Source organism: Puma concolor, chromosome B1 (genome assembly GCF_028749965.1).
Source record: "Puma concolor isolate L17-30 chromosome B1, mPumCon1.1.hap2, whole genome shotgun sequence".
NCBI classification, from domain to species: domain Eukaryota; kingdom Metazoa; phylum Chordata; class Mammalia; order Carnivora; family Felidae; genus Puma; species Puma concolor.
The window spans coordinates 102837877-102852178 of record NC_141670.1 but is presented as its reverse complement, the minus strand read 5'-3'; the positions used below and the strand labels follow the sequence as shown (position 1 = coordinate 102852178).

At 38.3% G+C, this 14302-nt stretch overlaps 1 protein-coding gene across 1 annotated transcript in view; it reads left to right on the top strand.

Annotated features, from left to right (window-relative positions):
- ADAD1 (adenosine deaminase domain containing 1) overlaps nt 1–5069 on the top strand; it is a 110461-nt gene extending 105392 nt beyond the window's left edge. The window contains exon 13 of the mRNA XM_025921310.2: nt 4730–5069. Within this exon, the coding sequence (XP_025777095.2) occupies nt 4730–4830 (101 nt within the window). The 3' untranslated portion in view covers nt 4831–5069. The remainder of the gene's footprint in view (nt 1–4729) is intronic.
- Nucleotides 5070–14302: the final 9233 nt, after the last annotated feature.

Below are 14302 nucleotides of genomic sequence, written 5' to 3'. Positions count from 1 at the left end.
TCATATTTCCCTGAATCTTTACGTTCCTTGTAGCTTTGCATTGGTGTCTGCACATTTGAAGAAACAACCACCTCTCCCAGTCTTTATGGATTGGCTTCAGCAAGGAAGCTGATCTTCACCAATCATCCTGGTTAGAGTTTCTGGGAGCCTCTCAAACCTTGTCTATGGATATTTACACTCCACTCCTCTTCCTCCCTCTTGGGAGAAAACACTTGGGTGGTTTTGTTTGTTTGTTTGTTTGTTTGTTTTTTGGTTTGTCTGTTTGTTTTCAGCATGCAAGGGTCAAAATTATTGGACTCTCAAAAAACTTAGAATATGGGTTATAGACATAAAAGGTCTCTCTTGGAAAAGATGTGTATTCTCTTCTTTTCTGCTATCAGATGAACCACCTTTAGTTCCATAGGCAGCAAGAAGCAGCTGATCTTCTTGATTTTTCCCATCATTTCCTCAAATACTACAGCTTTAGTGGCATATATCTGTCCCCCAGGTGAAATAGTTTTACTAACTGTTTCTCAAGCAAGTTTCTAGAACCTTTCAACTAGGAATAATAGCATAGTGCCCATTGTTACTGGTCCCACTTTTCTCCATTCAGCAAATTCCACATCACATTTTAGGGTCTGAGATTTGTAGCACATCAGTTTCAGGGACCAAATTCCATGTCAGATACAATACCCCCAGTCATAAGTAACAGAAGGGCTGCTTTAGATTGGTCTGAACACCAAAGACATTTATTTCACATATTAGGAATTCTAAAAGTCGGGTAGACTCCAGGGCCAATTGATTTAGCAGCTTAGAGATGTCATTAGGGACCCCAATTCTCTGCTGCCACAGAGTTGGCTTCCTGCTAAAACTGGTTACTCTCATGGTCATAATATGGCCGCTAGAATAATATACTAGAATAATATTCTTCTTTGATTATTTCTAGCAGGAGACTGAAACTAGCCCTTTTTCCCAGGAACGCCAGTAGGTCCTTGATCCATATTGGCTTTGGTCTACTCATCCCCCAATTAGCCAGTTAAAAGGGGGCATAGTCTTATCATAATTGGCTTACACTAATTTACTGAGGTAAAATGAATGTTGGAACATTATCTCCACGATCCTCTATAGACAAGCCTTTGCCAGGGTACACTGATATGCAAATGAAAGTTCTAACTTCCTAATACCTTTTCTCTAGCCAACTTTCTTTTTTCTTTTTCTTTTTTTCTTTTTATTTAAGTACAGTTGATACACAATGTTACATTCATTTCAGGTGTAAAACTGAGTGGTTTGACAAGTTTATGCATTATGCTGTGTTCACCACAAGTATAACTACTATCCGTCCCATTACATAGCTATGACAATATCATTGTCTGTTCTTTATGTTCTGCTTTTTTATTGCTGTGACTTTATCATTCCATAATGGAAGGCCTGTATTTCTCTCTCCCCTTCACTCATTTTGCCCTACCCCCACCCCCCACCCTCCTCCAATCTGGCAACCATCAGTTTGTCTCTGTATTTATAGTTCTGATCTGCTTTTTGTTTATCCTTTTTTTTTTTAATTCCATTTATGAGTTCTAGCCAACTTGCTCCCTGTGCTCTGCTACTTCAAAAGTCTGAGTAGGGACTGACAGAAAAATTATTTGACAAAGCTATGCATTTGTCATTTTGCTTTTGGCTTAAGTCATTGTCAGCAACCAACACTTTATTTATTTTTAATATTTATTTTAATTCCAGTTTAGTTAATGTACAGTTCTATACATTACTCAATGCTCATCATGATAAGTGTACTCTTAAACCCTTTCACTGTTTCACCCATCCACCCTATCTACTTCCCCTGTGGTAACTATCAGTTTGTTCTCTATAGTTGAGTCTTTTTTTTTTTTTTTTTTTTTTGGTTTGTCTCTTTATCCCTTTGTTCGTTTATTTTGTTTCTTAAATTCCACATACAAGTAAAATCATATGGTATTTGTCTTTCTCTGACTAACTTATTTCACTTAGCATTATATTCTCAAAATGTGTCCATGTTGCTGCATATGGCAAGATTTCATTCTTTTTCGTTATGTATATATACCACATCTTCTTTATCCATTCGATCATCTGTGGACACTTCAGATGCTTCCGTGATTTGGCTATGTAAATAATGCTGCAATAAACATAAGGATGCATATATCTTTTCAAATTAGTGTTATCATATCCTTTTGCAAATGCCAGTAGTGGGATTACTGAATCATATCGTGATTCTATTTTTAATTTTTTGAGGAACACTTTTCCACAGTGGCTGCAGTTTGCATTCCCACCAACACTGCAAGAGGGTTACTTTTTCTCCATATCCTCACCAACTTGTTGTTTCTTGTGTTTTGATTTTAGCCATTCTGACAGGTATGAGGTGATATCTCATTGTAGTTTTGATTTGCATTTCCTTGATGATGAATGATGTTGAGCATCTTTTCATATGTCTCTTGACCATCTGTATGTCTTTGGAGAAATGTCTATTCATGTCTTCTGCCCATTTTTATTTGGATTCTTTGGGGTTTTTTGGTGTTCAGTTACATAAATTCTTTATATATTTTTGATACTAACCTCTTAATGGACATTTGCAAATTATCTTCTCCTATTCAGTAGGTTATGTTTTAGTTTTGTTGGTTGTTTCCTTTGCCATGCAAAAGACTTTTATTTTAATGTAATACCAATAGTTTATGTTTGCTTTTGTTTCCCTTGCCTCAGGAGACATATCTAGAAAGATGTCATAGCTGATGTCAGAGAAAATAAAGGCCATGTGTGAAAAACCGCCTGTGCTCTTTTCTAGGATTTTTATGGTTTCAGGTCTCACATTTGGATCTTTAATCCATTTTGAGTTTGTTTTTGTGTATGGTGTAAGAAAGTGGTTCAGCTTTTATTCCTTTGGAAACTGGAGAGTTTCCAGTTCTGTTAAAAATGATGTTGGTATTTTTATAGGAATTGCATTGAATCTGTAGATCGCTTTGGGTAGTATGGACATTTTAACAATATTTATTCTTCTAATCCATGAACATGGAATATCTTTCCATTTGCTTGTGAGTTCTTAAATTTCTTTCATCATTGTTTTATAGTTTTCAGTGTATAGGTCTTTTACGTCCTTGGTTAAATTTATTCTGAGGTATTTGCTTATTTTTGATGCATTTGTACATAGGATTATTTTCTTAATTTGTCTTTCTGCTACCTCACTACTAGTACATAGAAATGCAAAGGATTTCTGTATATTGATTTTGTGTCCTGCGACCTTACTGAATTCATTTATCAATTCTAATGTTTTCTGGTGGAGTCTTTAGGGTTTTCGATATATAGTATCATGCCATTTGCAAATAGTGAAAGCTTTACTTCTTCCTTGCCAATTTGGATACCTTTTATTTCTTTTCTCTATCTGATTGCTGTGGCTAGGACTTTAGTACTAAGTTAAATAACAGTGGTGAAGGCAGACATCTCTGTCTTGTTCCTGACAGTAGAGAAAAAGCTCTTGGTTGTTCCCCATTTAGGATATTAGCTGTGGGTTTTTCATATATGGCCTTTATTATGTTGAGGTATGCTCCCTCCAAACCTACTTTCTTGAGGGTTTTTTGTTTTGTGTTTTTTGTTTTTATCAAGAATGGATGTTGTACTTTGTCAGATTTTTTTTTCTCATCTACGGAAATGATCATATGGTTTTTATACTTTCTCTTGTCATCAGCCAACACTTGAATAATTCTGGACTCCCTGTATCATTTAGGAAGTCTTTAAGGTTGAAAGTAACATAACCCCAAAGTAGTGGCTTAAGCAAATAGACTTGTATTTGTGTCACATAAGAAATCTTGACATATGTATTTACTTGTATTGGCTCAGTAACATGACAATATCAAGGTTATCATCTATGATTATCTGTCTTTTTATATATGTCTCTCACCTCAGGGTGACAAAATGGCTGCTGCAATTTCAGTTATCAAGTTTATATTTTAATCCAGAAGGGGGAATGGTGACCCATATAATTAGCCAGAATTCATGACCCATGGCAACGCCTGACTGGTGGGTGTCCAAAGAGAATGGGTCTGCATAAAGCAAACATCTTATCTTCTGCACACTGCAAACTGGATAATGTATGTAAGCATTTAGACTTCAGTGCAGAGTAATTTACTTTCTTCCAGCATATGGAAATGAGTTAATAGGTGATGATAGGCATAAGGATCTAAATATGTCCAATCAGCTACCCTGTTCTGTAGGAATGCTTCAGGCTGTCTACTTGTAGCAACTCGCCTAGACATGGGAGACCCAGTGCTATCCATAGCCCCTTGTTTCAGGTTTTCAGCCCAACTTCCTGGGTTTCTATCCAAAAGACCCCAGTTGGTTTGGTGAATTGAATCACAATTGAGGCTGCAGGAAGTTGTGGTTGACCTGTTTTTTTGTTACCCACAAATAGCCTGTATGATCTATTCTCATAACTTCTTCACAGTGTCCATGTGAGGAATAAGGGATTCCTTGAATCTATCTTTCTTCTTCTGTCTCCCAAAGTGGCCATTGCCATTTTGGATTGGCAAGCTCTGGCAGACTGTGGAGATGACTTTGTCTCCTTGCCTAAGCCTCAAGAGTTGTCCTGTTCTTTGCTTCAACTCTCTTATCTTCTCTCTTCATCTCTTATAACTCACTGGACAGAGGGTGTGAAGAGGCTATGGTAGAGGTAGAAAGGATTATAGCAAAAGGGACTTCATTTTGGCCTTCATTAAGTCCTGCTTTGTTCCCACAGCATCTAGGAGCTGGATGCAGAATAGGGCAAGACTAGAGGATCTACTTCCCCCACCTCCACCATTCTCAGACTCGTCCTACTCTGAACAAAGAAAGGACTGAAGCCCTCCTGATGACGCCTTGGAATCTCAGACCTACTTGGAACCAAGGCAGCAAGTAGGAGGTAATTGTCTTCTGTTGCCTCCAGTTCCTACTCTCTTCACTGTTAGAACAGAGCATCACTCTCCTCCATATGAACTTCCCTTCTGAGCCTGCTTCCTAAATCCTGTCACGGAACTCTCCCCTCCCACACTGGTGGTTCTGTTCTAAGGCAAACCAAAATAAAAAAAAATTACTCTAGATTTCTGAGTCTAGGGAACTGGCTAATGGTTTTTCACAACTGGAGCTTGAAGGAATATGATACATATTTGCACTTTTTGATGGATACTGGGCATTCATATATATAGAAGTGATATACATGTAGAAAGTCAACACCAGAGACCCAAATACAACTCATGAACAGATGTGGCTTCCCAGGCAATGAAGATTAGGTAGTAGGAAGTGTTCAGATACAAAGAAGCTAAGTGGTGACAGCATTTTTTATGTATCCAGGACTCCCTGTGCTCCTCTTTTCCAGACACTTCAGGTTTTGGCAAAAGGCTTAAGGTAAAATAGGCACTGATTGTTTGGAAGGGCAGAATTTTTATAGGGTTTTTTGTTTGTTTGTTTGTGGGTTTTTTTATTTGTTTTGGTTTGTTTGTTTTTGGGTTTTTTCCAAGCATATTATTGTTAGCAATACTGAAAAGCAGCCATGTGTTTTCCTAGATCCTTCACTTGCTGTTGTGTCCTAGCAGGCTCTCAGTGCTATCTATTTTGGGAGAAGTATATAGTATCCTTGGCTCTAAAACACATCCCTGGTTCCCTGATTAGGTTATTGGCTACTCAAGAATGACTCTTAAAGATGCTATAAAGGGAAAAGTGAAGGAAATCGTGGGCTTTTGGTAAAAGGAAGTTACTAAAATGTTTTAAGTAGAGAAATATAGTAGAATTTTCAACTTCATGTGTAAAATACAAGTTTTAAGGTAGCAGAACTAGCAGTATATTAACTGGTTAGGAAGCTATCAAAATAGCCATGGAAGAGACAGTGAGGGAAGTGGGGTGTACAGATGGAGAACAGGGTACAGGTTTGAGGAATGTGTGGAAGAAAAACTGATAATTGAATTGATACAGAAAATGAGTGTCAGGAATGAGTTCAGAATGACTCTCAGGTTTGTGTAATGGGAAACCTATGAATTCTGTCCTTTTAACTGAAGTTTAAGGACTTAGGACAAAAGACAGGTTTGAGAGAAAGAGGTGTTTTGAGTTTCAAGTACTGCAGGTACACATCTATGAATATATGCATCCACGTTCAAGTGTCATTTCTTTTTTTTTTTTTTTTAATTTTTTTTTAATGTTTATTTATTTTTGAGAGAGACAGAGACAGAATGTGAGTGGGTTAGGGGCAGAGAGAGAGGGAGACACAGAAGCAGAAGCAGGCTCCAGGCTCTGAGCTGTCAGCACAGAGCCCGACGCAGGGCTTGAACTCACGAGCTGTGAGATCATGACCTGAGCCGAAGTCGGACGCTCAACCGACTGAGCCACCCAGGCGCCCCCAAGTGTCATTTCTTTAAGAAAAGCTCCTGTGACCAGTTATAGGGTATGGGTCTCTATCTCATAACATCCTGTGCTTTTCTGTCGTGCTAATCTCAGTTTAAGGAAGTAACCAATTGTGCAGTTAACCGCTTAGTATAATCTTCAGCAGGACAGCCTCTAGTTCCCTGGCCTATGCCAGAGCCCTTGTCATAGTAGACACTCAGTAATATCTAATGAGTGAATTCTAGGTGCTTTTCAGTCACCTAAGAATTAGTTATTGTTATCTCACACCTTACATATGTAGAGCTGGAGATTCTGAGAAATAAAGTAACTTGTATGTGGTCATACATGGAGTGAGTGTAGGATGCCAGATTTAGCAAGTAAAAATACAGAATGCACAGTCAAAATTGCATTTCAGATAAACAATAAATTATTCTTTAGTGTAAATATGTCCCAAATATTGCATGCAATATATAATATACACCCTTAAGTGAGTGGCATTTGACTCAGAACTATGTGACTCCAAAGTCCAACTCTTTCTACTCTCTCACTCCTATACTGAAAACCATGTGAGGGATTATACCAGCATCAGTCCTCTTTCCCTGTTAATAAAAATTTTTGCTTTATATCAGGTTATGTTGTTTTTAAATTCTTGCTTTGATGAAAGTAACCCAGTTTACACCTGTCAGAATAGCAAAAATTAACAACACAGGAAAACAAGAGCCTGGTGAAGATACAGAGTAAGGGGAACACTTTTACACTGTTGGTGGGAATGCAAACTAGTGCAGCTACTCTGGAGAAGAGTAATTTTTGGTCCCCCCAAAATTAAAAATAGAACTACCCTATGATCCAGCAATTGCACTTCTGGCATTTACCCCAAGGATACAAAAATACAGTTTGAAGGGGCACATGCACCCTATGTTTATAGCAGCATTATCAACAATAGCCAAACTATGGAAAGAGCCCAGAAGTCCATTGACTGATGAATGGATAAAGAAGATGTGGCATATATGTACATGGACTATTACTGACTGAGCTATCAAAAAGAATGAAATCTTAAAAAAGGAGAAAAAGAATGAAATCTTGCCATTTGCAACGATGTGGATGGAGCTAGAGTGTATTATGCTAAGTGAAATAAATCAAAGAAAGACTAATACCGTATGATTTCACTCATATGTGGAATTTAAGAAACAAAACAGATGAACATATGGGAAGGACAAAAAGAGACAAAGAAGCAAACCATAAGGGACTAAAAAGAACAAACCGAGGGTTGATGGAGAGAAGGTGTGCAGAGGATGGGCTAAATGTGCAATGGGTATTAAGGAGGGCACTTGTGATGAGCTCTGGATTTTTTAATATGTATGTGCTGAATCACTAACTTCTACACCAGAAACCAATTTTACCATATATGTTAACTAACTAGAATTCAAATAAAAACTTGGGAAAGAAAGAAAAAGAAAGAAAGAAAGAAAGAAAGAAAGAAAGAAAGAAAGAGAAAGAGGAAAGAAAAAAGAAAAGAAGGAAAAGAAAAAAGGAAAGAAAAGAAAAGAAAAGAAAAGAACAAAAAGAAAAAAAGAAGAGAAAAAAGAAAGAAAAGAAAGAAAGTCAGTTTATCCTGGATGCGAAGCAGCAACTAATGGATTCCAAACGTTTTGTGAGAGTCCTTCTGGAATGCCTTCTCCAATTATAAAGGTGAACTAAAACTACTTGGACTTTCTGCAGTATCAGATACAGGGAAATGAGGTTAAAGGACTCTCCCTGAGTCGAAGCACTCCCCACCCACTTTTGTGGTATTTTGAGCCACTCAAGAGTTGTGGCCTCTATCAGATGATTATGTACGTCAGAGACAATGCTTTATAGTTTATGAGTTTCCTCATAGACGTTCTGTAACGCTCTGGAAACAAGATAACAGTGTGGTTCTAGCAATTTTCCTGAGTGATCTTTAGGGCTGTCCTGTGTGGTTAATTTGATCTGTGGAGCTGCTATGTTATGGGTAATTTTGAAACACGGGGTTTGCTTATCTGTCTTTCTTCCCTAGGTGACAACATTAAGGCACTGGTTCAAAGGGTAGTACCAGGCTTTTCTCGAAGGAGCTAGAAAGGCTCTTGCATACATTTTCTCTCTCCCTGTCTTTTTTTCTGTCTGTCTGTATATACATGGAGAGACAACATGTAAATTCTATACTAGAACATTAATACTGGTTCTCTTCTGAATAGTGTGATTTCAAAATAATTTTTACTTTTTCTTTATGTCTTTCTATATTTTTTTAATTTTTGACAAAAGCAGCATCACCTTTAAAATAACAATAAACACTATTCTCTCCGTGGGAGAAAAAGTCTCAGCTTTCCCTTTATCAAGCATGGATTATCCTCATAACTGATACTCTCCTGTTTGTTTCTCTTCTCCTCTTATGAAAGAAAGATAAAAGAGAAATAAGATAAAGAAAAAGAATCTTCTGAAAGTTTATTCAATTAAAAGGCAAAAAAATCAAAAAAGCTCGTGAAAAAGGAAAATAAAATATTGGTCTTAACACAGAGAGACAGTTACCTTTGGTTTCAATTATAAGCAATGAAATCATGTAAGGTCAGAATTTGATGTTCTATTCAAGGTCAGAATTACAAGTTCTATTCAAAAGAAATTTGCAAGCAGATATTCCTAAAGTTTGACATTTCTAAATAGTAAAAAATTTCAGGACAGAGAGCACCTGTTAGAACTTTGAGCCTCAGGCACGAATACGTATTACCACTGACAACACAAAGCAATCTTCATCATTCAGTTCCTAACAGTTGATTCTTACCCAACAATATAAGCCCATTGTTCAAATTGATTTCTTCTCCCTGCAGCCCCCAGGAGCTGCTACCATTAAGAGGGTTCTTGTCAAATAGTTTTTGAAACATTTTTGTCTGTAGAAAACCACTGGAATGCAGAAGAACTGGTGAGGTTCCATGGAACAAACATGGAAGCTTCAATTATATTTTAGGCTTTGTGTCACCAGCCCCAACTCTGTGGTACAAGCAGAGGCACAGTAACAGTCCCCAAACAGTATTTTTCTTGCTTTGCTTCTACCTGCTTTGCAGATATCCCTCCCAGCTAATTCTGAAAAGGCTGGTGGGAGGTCACTAGTGTTTGCTAACTCACTCTGCTCCCACCTAGCACTTACCATACCTGCTCTCTTCTTCATCTCACTGTGATGATATCCTGAAGCTGCCAATAATGTATTGCTTCTGACAAAACTCCCTTCTTCTGATTTTCCTCTGAAAAGCACAGCCTTGGGTTTCTTAAGGTCTATAAAGGTTAGTGAAACAACTCTTTAGTTTTTCATACTTTATTGTAGCCCCTGCTGTAACCCCTAGACAATCTGAGTAGTAAACACCTTGGTCTCCTTCCTCCCTTGACTTTCTTCCTTCCCCACTGCCCACCTTGATCCTTTGTTCTTGAACTAAACTTGAGATGTGGACACTTGTGATTGTTTGAATAAATTTTTTTTCTTTCCTGAAAGGTTCTTCAGTCCTTTGGTCAAATAAGCCCATTGTGGGCCACCCTTGCTGGCCTTCTAGATTTGCCCAGATATCCCTGCATTCTAAGATGAATGTGGCATAAGCTATCCAACCCACTCTATTTTCCATGAATTTAGATTTGTGGTTCCAAATATAACAAAGTGCTATGGGATAGAAATGTTAAGAATTCCAGCCAGTACTTGAAGTTGCCAGGACTTATAAGCAAGCACTCCAGGTCTTCTTTTTCAAGATAGTCATGTGAGTGATGCCACATAGTTATGCAGGCAAAAGGCACACAGATACCCATTGCCCCAGGAGAAGGGTGAAACAGAATCTTAATATGGCCTGATCATAAGACCTCTCTTAAAACCTTTTGATGTGCATGGCTGGTTGCTGGAAAAGAGGCAGACAGATTTGCATAGATGCCAAGCAACCTACTGGGAGAAAAAGGGGGTGGAAAGCCTTTTAAATAAAGCTCAGTTAATTAAAGGCACCTCTGTGGCTGGTCAGTTAAGCATCCAACTTCAGCTCAAGTCATGATCTCACAGCTCATGAGTTCAAGCCTCTTGTCAGGCTCTGAGCTGACAGCCTGGAGCCTGCATCACATTCTGTGTCTCCGTCTCTCTCTTGCCTCTCCCCTGCTCATGCTCTGTCTGTCTCTCTCTCAAAAATAAACAAACATTAAAAAAGATTTAAAAAAAACCCTCAGTTAATTAGAACCTTCCTGATGAATCAGGATGGTTCTAATTGAGATTCTCCTGCAGTATGAAAGGATGACAGGTTCCAGTGGAAAGCATACCATATGGGTTGTGGAACCTGGTCTGAAGGGTTCATGGGGCAGGGAGATCTATACCACATAGCTGAGGCTGGAAGGCCTCCCCAGGGAACCCCTCTGGCCTAGAACTCAGCCTTTAGAACAAAGACTGTGGACATGTGGACTGGCTGGCTCTCTCCTTAGAGCCCAGTGTGGCAGCACTTCAGCCTGGGCATGCTCTAGGACAGCAAGAACATCATTTCACCAGGAGGCAGTGTCCATTGGCCTCTGTGGAACCCACAGCAGCAACTAAAGCAAGAGTTTCTTCTACCTGGTGCTTAAGAGTCAAGATGGACCTTTCTTAACTGAGTATGCACCTAGCTTTCATGGTGATTCATGTGGGTTGGGGGTTGAGGAACTGGGAAGGGCTCAAGACTCAGATATTGGACTTATTGATGAGTTGCAGGTGAAGCTAAAGTAATTAGTGGCTAAAATTAGAGCTTTATGAGAGCTTTAAGAAAGGGTTTACCTACTTGTTAGTTTTACTAACAGAGAGAGGGCTCACTCATTTCAATTTTTGTTGGTTTTGGGGCATCTTGGTAGCTCAGTCGGTTAAGCATCTGACTTCCGCTCAGGTCATGATCTTGCAGTTTGTGAGTTCAAGCCCCTCATTGGGTTCTGTGCTAACAACTCAGAGCCTGGAGCCTTGCTTCAGTTTCTGTGTCTCCTTCTCTCTCTGCCCCTGCCCCTCTGCTCTGTCTCTCTCAAAAAATAAATCAATATTAAAAAACAATTTTTTTGTTAGTTTTAAAATTATTGTCCACTGTAAGTCAGTGAGATTGCAGATGTATACCTTTAACTTTAATTTCTAAAATATTAAATAATTCTGGGTTTTAAAATTATAAGTTAATATGGTTGTTTGACCTACCCTGGTCTCTTTAATAAGCTGGACCCATCCCACACAGGTTTTTGGAATTAATCTGGATTGCCTCCTCTTTGGCTGGTTCTACTTGCCAGTTCTTGCCCTGTGATTCCTGGCTCTTTGATTTGAATCCATCTCCAAAACTTAGCCCTCCCTGTGTGCCCAGCCCTCCCAGACCGATTCCCTGTTCCAGGTCAGGTTTTTTAGGCTGACAGAGATATACTCTCTTTCCAGCCAGGACTTTAGCAAATACCCACCTTTCTCCTGTCCTCAGCTTCCACTCCCAAGCTGCCTCCTTGTTAGTGGAGAAGTAGGAGCACTGGGAAACAGAAGCCACAGTTCACCCCAACACTGTGTGTGTCTGTGCTGCAGCCTAGTCTTTTCAAGCTATGTCACACACTGATGCTTCATTTATGAATGGCAAGGACTAAGCTAGAGAGTCCCAGTGTGCATTATGAATTAAGGAACAAACATTGTTTTTTGTGTAATAACTTTGAGATGCATGTAAAAAATGTTTCCTTCAAATCAAATGTGAATTTTGGCCTTGAAGTACTACTCACAGTGCGTTCATAGCTCTCAGTTTTTGACAGGATCATGATGATGCAAAGTTTTATAAAAGTTAAAGCCTTGAAAAAAATGGAAATTTTTAACAAGTAACAAAGCATTGTATCAAACATTGGTATGTATTTCCCCTTCTGAGGAGGGAAAGATGGAGGTTGATTAGAGTTGATATAACGGAAAGAAATGCTGAAATCCTGGCATTAATTTTACCTTAAAAATCTGGAGTTTTTATTCACATCAACTTGGTAATATAAGCAAAGCAATGGAGAAATTTGCCCAAGACTTGGTCTTCCCACCTTTATTCAAATTACCATCTTTATTACTTTCCATATCTTAACAAGGGAAAAACTGAAAGTAAGAGAGGTGTGTGCACCACAATGACTGCAGTCATACCTTCCATCACTGAAAATGAGAATGAGCAAGCAATTTGTTTTTCCACATTCAGAATTTTATTTTTTTAAAAAAGCACAATTTTCAATGCCATTAAGATGAAAAGCAATCAACAAAGGTAAGAAAATTCACTGTGGAGGAAATGAAATTCCTTCTTAAATCACAAACCCAACATTTGATCGTATCAGGAATCCCCTGCCCGTACTCAAAAACAATCTTTTTTCCCTGTAACATATCCTTTTTAGTCATGCATGATGGTGTGTCTCATGCACACAATCATGAACAGATTTTTTTAAATCAAATTCTTAAGAGACTTGTTAAGTTAGGACCGCTTGTATCTTTCTTTGAGGTTCTTTGGCAAAAATGATCAAATTACAAACACTTTCTAAGATTTCAAACCTAAAAAGATTGTGTTTTAATTTGGGGTGGGGAGGGGTAGTAAGGAAAGACAGGTCTAGTTTTTATCTTTAGCGAAATCAAGATGAGCAAACTGAAAGGAAGATTGGGTTGGGGTTTATGCAAACAGTCTCTTCCTCTCTACCCCCTTCCCTGCCCTGCCTGCAGAGAAATTCACCTGTGCATTTCTATATTTTATCCCTTCGTTCCCAGGGTACCGCTAGTCAGTCCTGGACAATTCTAGAATTTTATGGAAGTCTTAGATTGAATGAACAAGGTCAATATTTCTTAGGGTCAACTTCTAAAAGCAGAGTCCAAATTGAAAAACATAACAAGACTCACTATTCATTCAAACTGACATGAACAGAAATAATTTGGAACCATGTGGCCATAACTGTCCAGAGATATTTATTCGGGACCCATTTATATCTAAAACTGAACTAAGTAAAATGTACAGTCCTAACCTAACAGGCATGGTTGATAACAATAGTGATGATAACAACTACTTAACAAGTAATTACCATATGCCAGGCATTTATATTCTCATTCAATCCCTATAGCCATTCTAATAATTAGATATTATTGTGACTGGTTTATGGAGAGGGAAACTGAAGTTAAGAACCATTAAGCAATTTGCCTGAGGCTGCACACATGCACTGTCCTTGTCTCTGAAGAACACACTACTAAATTGTATTCTTCTTAAGCCTAAGTAAAGATTGAGCATATAGGACTGGAGACAGCCTCATCCCACTTATTTGCTTGATGGTAAATGTGTTAAGTGCATGGGGTCCTTGGATGGAGGGGGAATTAGAGAAAATAAAAAAAACCTCTTCTTCAGATAGCCCAAGATACTAGCTTCCTAGAATGACTTTCTAGAGAGAAATAAGGAGGAAGCAGAAACTAAAGGAACCATAAAATATGTATATTGCTTTTTATCCCCCAGATGACCAAAGTTTACAGAAGAAATATACTCTAGTTAAAAATTGAACAGAGAAATGTATAAAATAATCCCACCAGAGAAAATTGCTGTGAATGGTTTGTGTATACTTTCCTGGATTTCTCCTACATATAAATATATAATTATTTTAAAATAAGATCATTATAGGGGTGCCTGGGTGGCTCAGTCAGTTAAGCATCCGACTTTGGCTCAGGCCATGATCTCCTAGTTCATGAGTTCCAGCCCCACATTGGGCTCTGTGCTAACAGCTCAGAGCCTGGAGCCTGCTTCAGATTCTGTGTCGTCCTCTCTCTCTGCCCCTCCCCAGCTCACACTCTGTCTCTCTCTCAAAAATAAACATTTTTAAAAAATTTTAAATAAGATGATTATGTACACACATACTTTTCATTTAATAATATGTTACATCATTTTTTAAATTATTTTTTCCTGGGAGTTCTTGGTATTACATTGTATGGATCTACAATAATTTATTTATCTAATATTTC